The sequence below is a fragment of the Hypanus sabinus genome, unplaced genomic scaffold (assembly GCF_030144855.1).
Source record: "Hypanus sabinus isolate sHypSab1 unplaced genomic scaffold, sHypSab1.hap1 scaffold_540, whole genome shotgun sequence".
Lineage (NCBI taxonomy): Eukaryota > Metazoa > Chordata > Chondrichthyes > Myliobatiformes > Dasyatidae > Hypanus > Hypanus sabinus.
Window position 1 is genome coordinate 11092 of NW_026781401.1, and position 13542 is coordinate 24633.

Sequence of the window (13542 nt, forward strand, 5' to 3'; positions counted from 1 at the left end):
GCAGGGGCCCGTGGCCCCTCTGCAGGATATAGGACCCGCGGCGCGCGAAAATCCCGGTCTCCCAGACACTCAGACCGCCCCGTCTGGCGCCAGCAAATCTGCAATTAAAGATCACGTTCCTTCCGCGTTGTGATATCTGGTCTGGACAACGACAGACCCACTTGACCACGCCCGCCTGCTTTGCAGAGTCACGGCTGAGAGCTCTCATGGAACTATATACCGGTGGGGGGGGGGGGGGAATGATAAACTCGTGGTCTAAGGCAGAAGGAGTCAATTTTCGGGAATCTAGCCCATTTATTTTTCAACATAACCCCCTCCAACATTTTTGTATTGTGATTGATAAGTTCGCGGCCTATTGTAGAAGGCGTGTAGTGTATTGGCCTTCATCAATCATGGGACTGAGTTTAGGAGCCGAGAGCTGATATTGCAGCTATATAGGACCCTAGTCAGACCCCGCTTAGAGTACTGTGCTCAGTTCTGGTCGCCTCACTACAGGAAGGACGTGGAAGCCATAGAAAGGGTGCAGAGGAGATTTACAACGACGTTACCTGGATTGGGGAGCATGCCTTGTGAGAATAGGTTGAGTGAACTCGGCATTTTCTCCCTGGAGCGACGGAGGATGAGAGGTGACCTGATAGAGGTGTACAGGACGATGAGAGGCATTGATCGTGTGGATAGTCAGAGGCCATTTCCCCAGAGCTGAAATGGTTGCCACGAGAGGACACGGGTTTAAGGTGCTGGGGAGTAGGTACAGAGGAGATGTCAAGGGTAAGTTTTTTACTCAGAGAGTAGTGAGTGAGTAGAAATGGGCTGCCGGCAACGGTGGTGGAGACAGATACGATGGGGTCTTTTCAGAGACTCCTGGATAGGTACATGGAGCTTAGTAAAACAGAGGGCTATGGGTATTGTCCTGTTGGTTTTCCATGTTTCTATCTTTCTGTCCCATCTATCACCTCCTCACGCTTTTTTCCCCCGGAGTATCTGGTCTACGTTCGAAAATGCGCTTTCAACTTGCTTTGTCCCCTGTAAACGGAGCTAAAAAGCTTCCCATGCAGATTGCTATTGAGGGAGTGCAGCGTAGATTCACGAGGTTAATTCCCGGGATGGCGGGACTGTCAGATGTTGAAAGATTGGAGCAACTGGGCTTGTATACACTGGAATTTAGAAGGATGAGAGGGGATCTGATTGAATCATATAAGATTATTAAGGGATTGGACACACTGGAGGCAGGAAACATGTTCCCGATGTTGGGGGGAGTCCAGAACCAGAGGCCACAGTTTGAGAATAAGGGGCGGGGCCATTTAGAACTGAGATGCGGGAAAACTTTTTCACCCAGAGAGTTGTGGATCTGTGGAATGCTCTGCCCCAGAAGGCAATGGAGGCCAATTCTCTGGATGCTTTCAAGAGAGAGTTAGATAGAGCTCTTATAAATAGCGGAGTCAAGGGATAATGGGGAGAGGGCAGGAACGGGGTACTGATTGTGGGTGATCAGCCATGATCACAGTGAATGGCGGTGCTGGTTCGAAGGGCCGAAGGGCCTACTCGTTGCCGCTATTGTCTATTGTCTATTGTGTCAGCGAGAAGCAAACCTTGCACGCGGTCATTTTCAAAGGTCCTGGACACATCCAGTACATATCGGCTGAAGACTTTCGCGCGGGACTGTGTTCGTCAGCGCGGAGCGGAGAGCGGGCTTGTCAGTCTGGCAGGAGAAAGGATGCTGGGAGTGGCGAGGGGTGGAGCGCCGCGGGAAGGGGAGTGAATCAAGGGGCGGAGAAGGGAATGCCGAGGTGAGGCGGGCGACACCCCCAGCACTGAGACACCAGGGCCAGGTCATCTGATTCCAAGCAATTGGTTTATTGATCACCACTGAATCCAGGCCCGTGCACCAGTTGCTCGGCCGCGCTATTCTCGGGTCACTCGTCCAATTCTTCCCCCCCGCCGCTAGGGGGCACAGACAGCAAGCCAGAAATTACCATATGGGGCAAAGGGTGGGGGAGAGGAGGTGGGAGATAAAGAGGGGGAGAGTCAGGGGGGAGAGAGAAGGGCAGGAGCAGAAGGGAGAGAGGTGGATAGAGGATAGGAGAGCACGGGGAAAGAGGGAGGGGAGGTGTGGAGAGTGGGGAGGATAGAGGGAAGGGGAGGGTAAGTGAGAGAGGGTGTAGGCGTGCTGAGAGTTTTTTAGAGAGAGGGTAGAGAGTGGAGCGAGGCAGGGAGGAGTGGGAGTTTTGGAGAGGGAGTGAGGGGGAAGAGACAAGAGGTAAAGGAAAGAAACGGAGAGGGGATGAAATAGGGTAGAAGGAGAAGGAGGAAGAGGGAGAAGCAGTGAGGGGGGGGAGAGAGTGGGTGAGTTGTAACTCTAAAGGACCCCTGTCAGTCCCCACTTGCTCAGTTCTGGTCGCCTCACTACAGGAAGGACGTGGAAGCCATTGAAAGGGTGCAGAGGAGATTTACAAGGATGTTGCCTGGATTGGGGAGCATGCCTTATGAGAATAGGTTGAGTGAACTCGGCCTTTTCTCCTCGGAGTGACGGAGGATGAGAGGTGACCCGATAGAGGTGTACAAGATGATGAGAGGCATTGAATGTGTGGATAGTCAGAGGCTTTTTCCCCGGGGCTGAAATGGTTGCCACAAGAGGACACGGGTTTAAGGTGCTGGGGAGTAGGAACAGAGGAGATGTCAGGGGTAAGTTTTTTACTCGGAGAGTGGCGAGCGGTTGGAATGGGCTGCCGGGAGCGGTGGTGGAGGCGGACACGATGGGGTCTTTTACGGGACTTTTGGATGGGTGCATGGAGCTTAGAATAATAAAGGGCTGTGGCTAATCTCGAAGGTAGAGACGTGTTTGGCGCAAATGTGTGGGTAGGTTTTGTGCTGTTGGTTTTCTATGTTTCTATGAGAAGGAGTGGGAAAGACAGGGAGGGAGAGAGAGGGGGAGAGGGGTCGTCGGGCAAAGATAAAGGGAAGCGGAAGAGTAAGTGAGAGATGGGGTAGAGGTGGAGAGAGGGGAAAGAAAGAGGCGAGGTACGGAGAGGTGGGAGACTGGAGTTGAGAGAGGGAGTGAGAAGGGGTGAGAGACAAGAGGGAGGGGATAGAGGCAAGGAGAGGGGATGAAAGACGGAAAAGAGGGGGAGACGGGGAGGGAGCAGAGAAGAGTTGATGTAGGGGAAAGAGAGGCAGCGAGGGGGAGGGGCGGGAGAGTGAGTGGAAGGGAGAGAAGGAAGGGGGAGAGAGGTGGAGATAGAAAGAGGGGCAGAGGGAGGGGATAGAGGAGGAGAGTCGGGGAGGGTCGGGGAAAGGGGAAAGAGAAGATAGGTGGGGGGGGGAGAGGGACAGAATCTAAATCGGGCCTGGCGATTTTTGACAGAGTTCCCAGGCCTTTCTTGGAATAACCGAAATCGCAGACGTCTTGCAGATGAAATAATTCTCTCCAGGGCAATCAACACCGGGAAGGTCGGACGGACAGCTCTTGCACTCTCCTTTTCCCGTTTTGTGCACCACATTGTTTCCTGCTGGCAGACTGTAAAATGGAACAGGAAGGGAGCAGGGGTTGCATTTGCCCGCGGTCAATCACTGATCAGCGAAATTTACGGTCGAAACTTTTAACAGATCTAATCCGGGTAGCCCCGCTATCTCCTCACAGACCCACGTCAGTCGCCTTCTGCCCTGCATCAGTCCCAAACCAATCCCACACTTCCCCCGCTCCCCCCACAGCAACTTCTCATCTCTGGACGAATCCCACTGCCCCGCTTTCAACACACCGAGCCCCCTCTCAGTCCCCAGAATAATAATTGCCACTTTCAGTCATCTATGAACTTGACCACATAATCGCTCTGTACTTCAGTGCTACTATTGTAATGGTGCCGGTGAACCAAGGATACGTTTGCGGGCTACATACAATACTTCAAAATATATCACTTTTGAATTACTTTCACTGAAATCTGCAGCAAGGAATTTTCCTTTAAGCAATGTACTTTAAAAGCTACTTAATGATCTATAGATTCCACAATTTTCTGAAGGACTCGGCAGACTAAGCAGCTTTGAGTGGACGTCAGTTCATCGCCGACGTTGGAAGCGAGGCGGTGTGGTGGGGGGGCGGGGGAGGACTCCAAACCTGGCTGAAACGCAGAGGGATGAGGAGCTCTGTACCCAGCGTCTTGTTAGCAAATGTGCAGTTACTGGAGAACAAAACTGAGAAGCTGGGGGCAAGATAACCGTATTGGAGGGCAGTGAGGGATTGTTGTGTTCTATGTTTGAATGAGACGTGTTTCTCTCAGCATACCAGACCCAGAGTTCAAACCCATAGGCTTCTCTGTTCACCGAACTGCTGATTCAGAAAAAGCAAAAGGTGGACGTGTGTGTTTCATGATAAACTCTTGGTGCTGCTCCAATCTGTTGGTTATGTCGAACCTATATTCCCCTTACATTCCCAGAATAATCCCACTGATTCCCCAAACTAATCCCACTGCCCCACGCCCTCGCCAGAGCCCCGTGTGTGTCCCCAAACTAATCCCACTGCCCCTCGACCTCGCCAGAGACCCGTGTGTGTCTCCAAACTAATCCCACTGCCCCACGCCGTCGCCAGAGGACCGTGTGTGTCCCCAAACTAATCCCACTGCCCCACGACCTGGCCAGAGCCCCGTGTGTGTCCCCAAACTAATCCCACTGCCCCACGACCTGGCCAGAGCCCCGTGTGTGTCCCCAAACTAATCCCACTGCCCCACGCCCTCGACAGAGCCCCGCGTGTGTCCCCAAACTAATCCCACTGCCCCACGCCCTCGCCAGAGCCCCGTGTGTGTCCCCAAACTAATCCCACTGCCCCACGCCCTCGCCAGAGCCCCGCGTGTGTCCCCAAACTAATCGCAATGCCCCACGCCCTCGACAGAGCCCCGCGTGTGTCCCCAAACTAATCCCACTGCCCCACGCCATCGACAGAGCCCCGTGTGTGTCCCCAAACTAATCCCACTGCCCCACGCCTTCGTTAGAGCCCCGTGTGCGTCACCAAACTAATCCCACTGCCCCACGCTCTCGCCAGAGACCCGTGTGTGTCCCCAAACTAATCCCACTGCCCCACGCCCTCGACAGAGCCCCGTGTGTGTCCCCAAACTAATCCCACTACCCCACGCCCTCGACAGAGCCCCGCGTGTGTCCCCAAACTAATCCCACTGCCCCACGCTCTCACCAGAGCCCCGTGTGTGTCCCCAAACTAATGCCACTGCCCCACGCTCTCGCCAGAGCCCCGTGTGTGTCCCCAAACTAATCCCACAACCCCAAGCCCTCGCCAGAGCCCCGTGTGTGTCCCCAAACTAATCCCACTGCCCCACGCCCTCGCCAGAGTCCCGTGTGTTTCCCCAAACTAATCCCACTGCCCCACGCCCTCGCCAGAGCCCCGTGTGTGTCCCCAAACTAATTCCACTGCCCCACGCCCTCGCTAGAGCCCCGTGTGTGTCCCCAAACTAATCCCACTGCCCCACGCTCTCGCCAGAGCCCCGTGTGTGTCCCCAAACTACTCCCACTGCCCCACGCTCTCGCCAGAGCCCCGTGTGTCCCCCCAAACTAATCCCACTGCCCCACGCCCTCGCCAGAGCCCCGTGTGTGTCCCCAAACTACTCCCTCTGCCCACGCTCACGCCAGAGCCCCGTGTGTGTCCCGAAACTAATCCCACTGCCCCACGCCCTCGCCAGAGCCCCGTGTGTGCCCCAAACTACTCCCACTGCCCCACGCTCTCACCAGAGCCCCGTGATTGTCCCCAAACTAATCCCACTACCCCAAGCCCTCGCCAGAACCCCGTGTGTGTCCCCAAACTAATCCCACAGCCCCACGCTCTCACCAGAGCCCCGTGTGTGTCCCCAAACTAATGCCATTGCCCCACGCTCTCGCCAGAGACCCGTGTGTGTCCCCAAACTAATCCCACAACCCCAAGCCCTCGCCAGAGCCCCGTGTGTGTCCCCAAACTAATCCCACTGCCCCACGCCCTCGCCAGAGTCCAGTGTGTTTCCCCAAACTAATCCCACTGCCCCACGCCCTCGCCAGAGCCCCGTGTGTGTCCCCAAACTAATCCCACTGCCCCACGCCCTCGCTAGAGCCCCGTGTGTGTCCCCAAACTAATCCCACTGCCCCACGCCCTCGCCAGAGCCCCGTGTGTGTCCCCAAACTACTCCCACTGCCCCAGGCTCTCGCCAGAGCCCCGTGTGTCCCCCCAAACTAATCCCACTGCCCCACGCCCTCGCCAGAGCCCCGTGTGTGTCCCCAAACTAATCCCTCTGCCCACGCTCACGCCAGAGTCCCGTGTGTGTCCCGAAACTAATCCCACTGCCCCACGCCCTCGCCAGAGCCCCGTGTGTGTCCCCAAACTACTCCCACTGCCCCACGCTCTCACCAGAGCCCCGTGATTGTCCCCAAACTAATCCCACTACCCCAAGCCCTCGCCAGAACCCCGTGTGTGTCCCCAAACTAATCCCACTGCCCCACGTCCTCGCCAGAGCCCCGTGTGTGTCCCCAAACTAATCCCACTGCCCCACGCCCTCGCCAGAGCCCCGTGTGTGTCCCCAAACTAATCCCAGTGCCCCACGCCCTCGGCAGAGCCCCGTGTGTGTCCCCAAACTAATCCCACTGCCCCACGCCCTCGACAGAGCCCCGTGTGTGTCCCCAAACTAATCCCACTGCGCCACGCCCTCGACAGAGCCCCGTGTGTGTCCCCAAACTAATCCCACTGCCCCACGCCCTCGACAGAGCCCCGTGTGTGCCCCCAAACTAATCCCACTGCCCCAGGCCATCGCTAGAGCCCCCTGTGTGTCCCCAAACTAATCCCACTGCCCCACGCCCTCGCCAGAGACCAGTGTGTGTCCCCAAATTAATCCCACTGCCCCACGCCCTTGACAGAGCCCGGTGTGTCCCCAAACTAATCCCACAGCCCCACGCCCTCGCCAGAGCCCCGTGTGTGTCCCCAAACTAATCCCACTGCTCCACGCTCTCGCCAGAGCCCCGTGTGTGTCCCCAAAATAATCCCACTGACCCCCGCCCTCGCCAGAACACCGTTTGCGTCCCCAAACTAATCCCACAGCCCCACGCTCTCACCAGAGCCCCGTGTGTGTCCCCAAACTAATACCACTGCCCCACGCTCTCGCCAGAGCCCCGTGTGTGTCCCCAAACTAATCCCACAACCCCAAGCCCTCGCCAGAGCCCCGTGTCTGTCCCCAAACTAATCCCACTGCCCCACGCCCTCGCCAGAGCCCCGTGTGTGTCCCCAAACTAATCCCACTGCCCCACGCCCTCGACAGTGCCCCGTGTGTGTCCCCAAACTAATCCCACTGCCCCACGCCCTCGACAGTGCCCCGTGTGTGTCCCCAAACTAATCCCACTACCCCAAGCCCTCGCCAGAACCCCGTGTGTGTCCCCAAAATAATCCCACTGACCCCCGACCTCGGCAGAACACCGTGTGCGTCCCCAAACTAATCCCACAGCCCCACGCTCTCACCAGAGCCCCGTGTGTGTCCCCAAACTACTCCCACTGCCCCACGCTCTCACCAGAGCCCCGTGATTGTCCCCAAACTAATCCCACTACCCCAAGCCCTCGCCAGAACCCCGTGTGTGTCCCCAAACTAATACCACTGCCCCACGCTCTCGCCAGAGCCCCGTGTGTGTCCCCAAACTAATCCCACAACCCCAAGCCCTCGCCAGAGCCCCGTGTCTGTCCCCAAACTAATCCCACTGCCCCACGCCCTCGCCAGAGCCCCGTGTGTGTCCCCAAACTAATCCCACTGCCCCACGCCCTCGACAGTGCCCCGTGTGTGTCCCCAAACTAATCCCACTGCCCCACGCCCTCGACAGTGCCCCGTGTGTGTCCCCAAACTAATCCCACTACCCCAAGCCCTCGCCAGAACCCCGTGTGTGTCCCCAAAATAATCCCACTGACCCCCGACCTCGGCAGAACACCGTGTGCGTCCCCAAACTAATCCCACAGCCCCACGCTCTCACCAGAGCCCCGTGTGTGTCCCCAAACTACTCCCACTGCCCCACGCTCTCACCAGAGCCCCGTGATTGTCCCCAAACTAATCCCACTACCCCAAGCCCTCGCCAGAACCCCGTGTGTGTCCCCAAACTAATCCCACTGCCCCACGTCCTCGCCAGAGCCCCGTGTGTGTCCCCAAACTAATCCCACTGCCCCACGCCCTCGCCAGAGCCCCGTGTGTGTCCCCAAACTAATCCCAGTGCCCCACGCCCTCGGCAGAGCCCCGTGTGTGTCCCCAAACTAATCCCACTGCCCCACGCCCTCGACAGAGCCCCGTGTGTGTCCCCAAACTAATCCCACTGCGCCACGCCCTCGACAGAGCCCCGTGTGTGTCCCCAAACTAATCCCACTGCCCCACGCCCTCGACAGAGCCCCGTGTGTGCCCCCAAACTAATCCCACTGCCCCAGGCCATCGCTAGAGCCCCCTGTGTGTCCCCAAACTAATCCCACTGCCCCACGCCCTCGCCAGAGACCAGTGTGTGTCCCCAAATTAATCCCACTGCCCCACGCCGTTGACAGAGCCCGGTGTGTCCCCAAACTAATCCCACAGCCCCACGCCCTCGCCAGAGCCCCGTGTGTGTCCCCAAACTAATCCCACTGCTCCACGCTCTCGCCAGAGCCCCGTGTGTGTCCCCAAAATAATCCCACTGACCCCCGCCCTCGCCAGAACACCGTGTGCGTCCCCAAACTAATCCCACTGCCCCACGCCCTCGCCAGAGCCCCGTGTGTGTCCCCAAACTAATCCCTCTGCCCACGCTCACGCCAGAGTCCCGTGTGTGTCCCGAAACTAATCCCACTGCCCCACGCCCTCGCCAGAGCCCCGTGTGTGTCCCCAAACTACTCCCACTGCCCCACGCTCTCACCAGAGCCCCGTGATTGTCCCCAAACTAATCCCACTACCCCAAGCCCTCGCCAGAACCCCGTGTGTGTCCCCAAACTAATCCCACTGCCCCACGTCCTCGCCAGAGCCCCGTGTGTGTCCCCAAACTAATCCCACTGCCCCACGCCCTCGCCAGAGCCCCGTGTGTGTCCCCAAACTAATCCCAGTGCCCCACGCCCTCGGCAGAGCCCCGTGTGTGTCCCCAAACTAATCCCACTGCCCCACGCCCTCGACAGAGCCCCGTGTGTGTCCCCAAACTAATCCCACTGCGCCACGCCCTCGACAGAGCCCCGTGTGTGTCCCCAAACTAATCCCACTGCCCCACGCCCTCGACAGAGCCCCGTGTGTGCCCCCAAACTAATCCCACTGCCCCAGGCCATCGCTAGAGCCCCCTGTGTGTCCCCAAACTAATCCCACTGCCCCACGCCCTCGCCAGAGACCAGTGTGTGTCCCCAAATTAATCCCACTGCCCCACGCCCTTGACAGAGCCCGGTGTGTCCCCAAACTAATCCCACAGCCCCACGCCCTCGCCAGAGCCCCGTGTGTGTCCCCAAACTAATCCCACTGCTCCACGCTCTCGCCAGAGCCCCGTGTGTGTCCCCAAAATAATCCCACTGACCCCCGCCCTCGCCAGAACACCGTTTGCGTCCCCAAACTAATCCCACAGCCCCACGCTCTCACCAGAGCCCCGTGTGTGTCCCCAAACTAATACCACTGCCCCACGCTCTCGCCAGAGCCCCGTGTGTGTCCCCAAACTAATCCCACAACCCCAAGCCCTCGCCAGAGCCCCGTGTCTGTCCCCAAACTAATCCCACTGCCCCACGCCCTCGCCAGAGCCCCGTGTGTGTCCCCAAACTAATCCCACTGCCCCACGCCCTCGACAGTGCCCCGTGTGTGTCCCCAAACTAATCCCACTGCCCCACGCCCTCGACAGTGCCCCGTGTGTGTCCCCAAACTAATCCCACTACCCCAAGCCCTCGCCAGAACCCCGTGTGTGTCCCCAAAATAATCCCACTGACCCCCGACCTCGGCAGAACACCGTGTGCGTCCCCAAACTAATCCCACAGCCCCACGCTCTCACCAGAGCCCCGTGTGTGTCCCCAAACTACTCCCACTGCCCCACGCTCTCACCAGAGCCCCGTGATTGTCCCCAAACTAATCCCACTACCCCAAGCCCTCGCCAGAACCCCGTGTGTGTCCCCAAACTAATACCACTGCCCCACGCTCTCGCCAGAGCCCCGTGTGTGTCCCCAAACTAATCCCACAACCCCAAGCCCTCGCCAGAGCCCCGTGTCTGTCCCCAAACTAATCCCACTGCCCCACGCCCTCGCCAGAGCCCCGTGTGTGTCCCCAAACTAATCCCACTGCCCCACGCCCTCGACAGTGCCCCGTGTGTGTCCCCAAACTAATCCCACTGCCCCACGCCCTCGACAGTGCCCCGTGTGTGTCCCCAAACTAATCCCACTACCCCAAGCCCTCGCCAGAACCCCGTGTGTGTCCCCAAAATAATCCCACTGACCCCCGACCTCGGCAGAACACCGTGTGCGTCCCCAAACTAATCCCACAGCCCCACGCTCTCACCAGAGCCCCGTGTGTGTCCCCAAACTACTCCCACTGCCCCACGCTCTCACCAGAGCCCCGTGATTGTCCCCAAACTAATCCCACTACCCCAAGCCCTCGCCAGAACCCCGTGTGTGTCCCCAAACTAATCCCACTGCCCCACGTCCTCGCCAGAGCCCCGTGTGTGTCCCCAAACTAATCCCACTGCCCCACGCCCTCGCCAGAGCCCCGTGTGTGTCCCCAAACTAATCCCAGTGCCCCACGCCCTCGGCAGAGCCCCGTGTGTGTCCCCAAACTAATCCCACTGCCCCACGCCCTCGACAGAGCCCCGTGTGTGTCCCCAAACTAATCCCACTGCGCCACGCCCTCGACAGAGCCCCGTGTGTGTCCCCAAACTAATCCCACTGCCCCACGCCCTCGACAGAGCCCCGTGTGTGCCCCCAAACTAATCCCACTGCCCCAGGCCATCGCTAGAGCCCCCTGTGTGTCCCCAAACTAATCCCACTGCCCCACGCCCTCGCCAGAGACCAGTGTGTGTCCCCAAATTAATCCCACTGCCCCACGCCGTTGACAGAGCCCGGTGTGTCCCCAAACTAATCCCACAGCCCCACGCCCTCGCCAGAGCCCCGTGTGTGTCCCCAAACTAATCCCACTGCTCCACGCTCTCGCCAGAGCCCCGTGTGTGTCCCCAAAATAATCCCACTGACCCCCGCCCTCGCCAGAACACCGTGTGCGTCCCCAAACTAATCCCACAGCCCCACGCTCTCACCAGAGCCCCGTGTGTGTCCCCAAACTAATGCCACTGCCCCACGCTCTCGCCAGAGCCCCGTGTGTGTCCCCAAACTAATCTCACAACCCCAAGCCCTCGCCAGAGCCCCGTGTCTGTCCCCAAACTAATCCCACTGCCCCACGCACTCGCCAGAGCCCCGTGTGTGTCCCCAAACTAATCCCACAGCCCCACGCCCTCGACAGAGCCCCGTGTGTGTCCCCAAACTAATCCCACTGCCCCACGCCCTCGACAGAGCCCCGTGTGTGTCCCCAAACTAATCCCACTGCCCCACGCCATCGCTAGAGCCCCTGTGTGTCCCCAAACTAATCCCACTGCCCCACGCCCTCGCCAGAGACCCGTGTGTGTCCCCAAACTAATCCCACTGCTCCACGCTCTCGCCAGAGCCCCGTGTGTGTCCCCAAAATAATCCCACTGACCCCCGACCTCGGCAGAACACCGTGTGCGTCCCCAAACGAATCCCACAGCCCCACGCTCTCACCAGAGCCCCGTGTGTGTCCCCAAACTAATGCCACTGCCCCACGCTCTCGCCAGAGCCCCGTGTGTGTCCCCAAACTAATCCCACAACCCCAAGCCCTCGCCAGAGCCCCGTGTGTGTCCCCAAACTAATCCCACTGCCCAACGCCCTCGCCAGAGCCCCGTGTGTTTCCCCAAACTAATCCCACTGCCCCACGCCCTCGCCAGAGCCCCGTGTGTGTCCCCAAACTAATCCCACTGCCCCACGCCCTCGCTAGAGCCCCGTGTGTGTCCCCAAACTAATCCAACTGCCCCACGCCCTCGCCAGAGCCCCATGTGTGTCCCCAAACTAATCCCACTGCCCCACGCCCTCGCCAGAGCCCCGTGTGTGTCCCCAAACTAATCCCACTGCCCCACGCCCTCGCCAGAGTCCAGTGTGTTTCCCCAAACTAATCCCACTGCCCCACGCCCTCGCCAGAGCCCCGTGTGTGTCCCCAAACTAATCCCACTGCCCCACGCCCTCGCCAGAGCCCCGTGTGCGTCCCCAAACTAATCCCACAGCCCCACGCTCTCACCAGAGCCCCGTGTGTGTCCCCAAACTAATGCTACTGCCCCACGCTCTCGCCAGAGCCCCGTGTGTGTCCCCAAACTAATCCCACAACCCCAAGCCCTCGCCAGAGCCCCGTGTCTGTCCCCGAACTAATCCCACTGCCCCACGCCCTCGCCAGAGCCCCGTGTGTGTCCCCAAACTAATCCCACTGCCCCACGCCCTCGACAGTGCCCCGTGTGTGTCCCCAAACTAATCCCACTGCCCCACGCCCTCGACAGAGCCCCGTGTGTGTCCCCAAACTAATCCCACTGCCCCACGCCATCGCTAGAGCCCCTGTGTGTCCCCAAACTAATCCCACTGCCCCACGCCCTCGCCAGAGACCCGTGTGTGTCCCCAAACTAATCCCACTGCTCCACGCTCTCGCCAGAGCCCCGTGTGTGTCCCCAAACTAATCCCAGTGCCCCACGCCCTCGGCAGAGCCCCGTGTGTGTTCCCAAACTAATCCCACTGCCCCACGCCCTCGACAGAGCCCCGTGTGTGTCGCCAAACTAATCCCACTGCGCCACGCCCTCGACAGAGCCCCGTGTGTGTCCCCAAACTAATCCCACTGCCCCACGCCCTCGACAGAGCCCCATGTGTGCCCCCAAACTAATCCCACTGCCCCAGGCCATCGCCAGAGCCCCCTGTGTGTCCCCAAACTAATCCCACTGCCCCACGCCCTCGCCAGAGACCAGTGTGTGTCCCCAAATTAATCCCACTGCCCCACGCCGTTGACAGAGCCCGGTGTGTCCCCAAACTAATCCCACAGCCCCACGCCCTCGCCAGAGCCCCGTGTGTGTCCCCAAACTAATCCCACTGCTCCACGCTCTCGCCAGAGCCCCGTGTGTGTCCCCAAAATAATCCCACTGACCCCCGCCCTCGCCAGAACACCGTGTGCGTCCCCAAACTAATCCCACAGCCCCACGCTCTCACCAGAGCCCCGTGTGTGTCCCCAAACTAATGCCACTGCCCCACGCTCTCGCCAGAGCCCCGTGTGTGTCCCCAAACTAATCTCACAACCCCAAGCCCTCGCCAGAGCCCGGTGTCTGTCCCCAAACTAATCCCACTGCCCCACGCACTCGCCAGAGCCCCGTGTGTGTCCCCAAACTAATCCCACTGCCCCACGCCCTCGACAGAGCCCCGTGTGTGTCCCCAAACTAATCCCACTGCCCCACGCCCTCGACAGAGCCCCGTGTGTGTCCCCAAACTAATCCCACTGCCCCACGCCATCGCTAGAGCCCCTGTGTGTCCCCAAACTAATCCCA

General features: G+C 59.6%; 1 protein-coding gene across 1 annotated transcript in view; it reads right to left on the bottom strand.

Annotated features, from left to right (window-relative positions):
• Positions 1-269: 269 nt before the first annotated feature.
• The window catches only part of LOC132389338 (uncharacterized), a 304378-nt gene continuing 291105 nt past the window's right edge, over positions 270-13542 (bottom strand). The window contains exon 7 of the mRNA XM_059961854.1: positions 270-3514. Coding sequence (XP_059817837.1) covers positions 3334-3514 — 181 coding nt within the window. The 3' untranslated portion in view covers positions 270-3333. The remainder of the gene's footprint in view (positions 3515-13542) is intronic.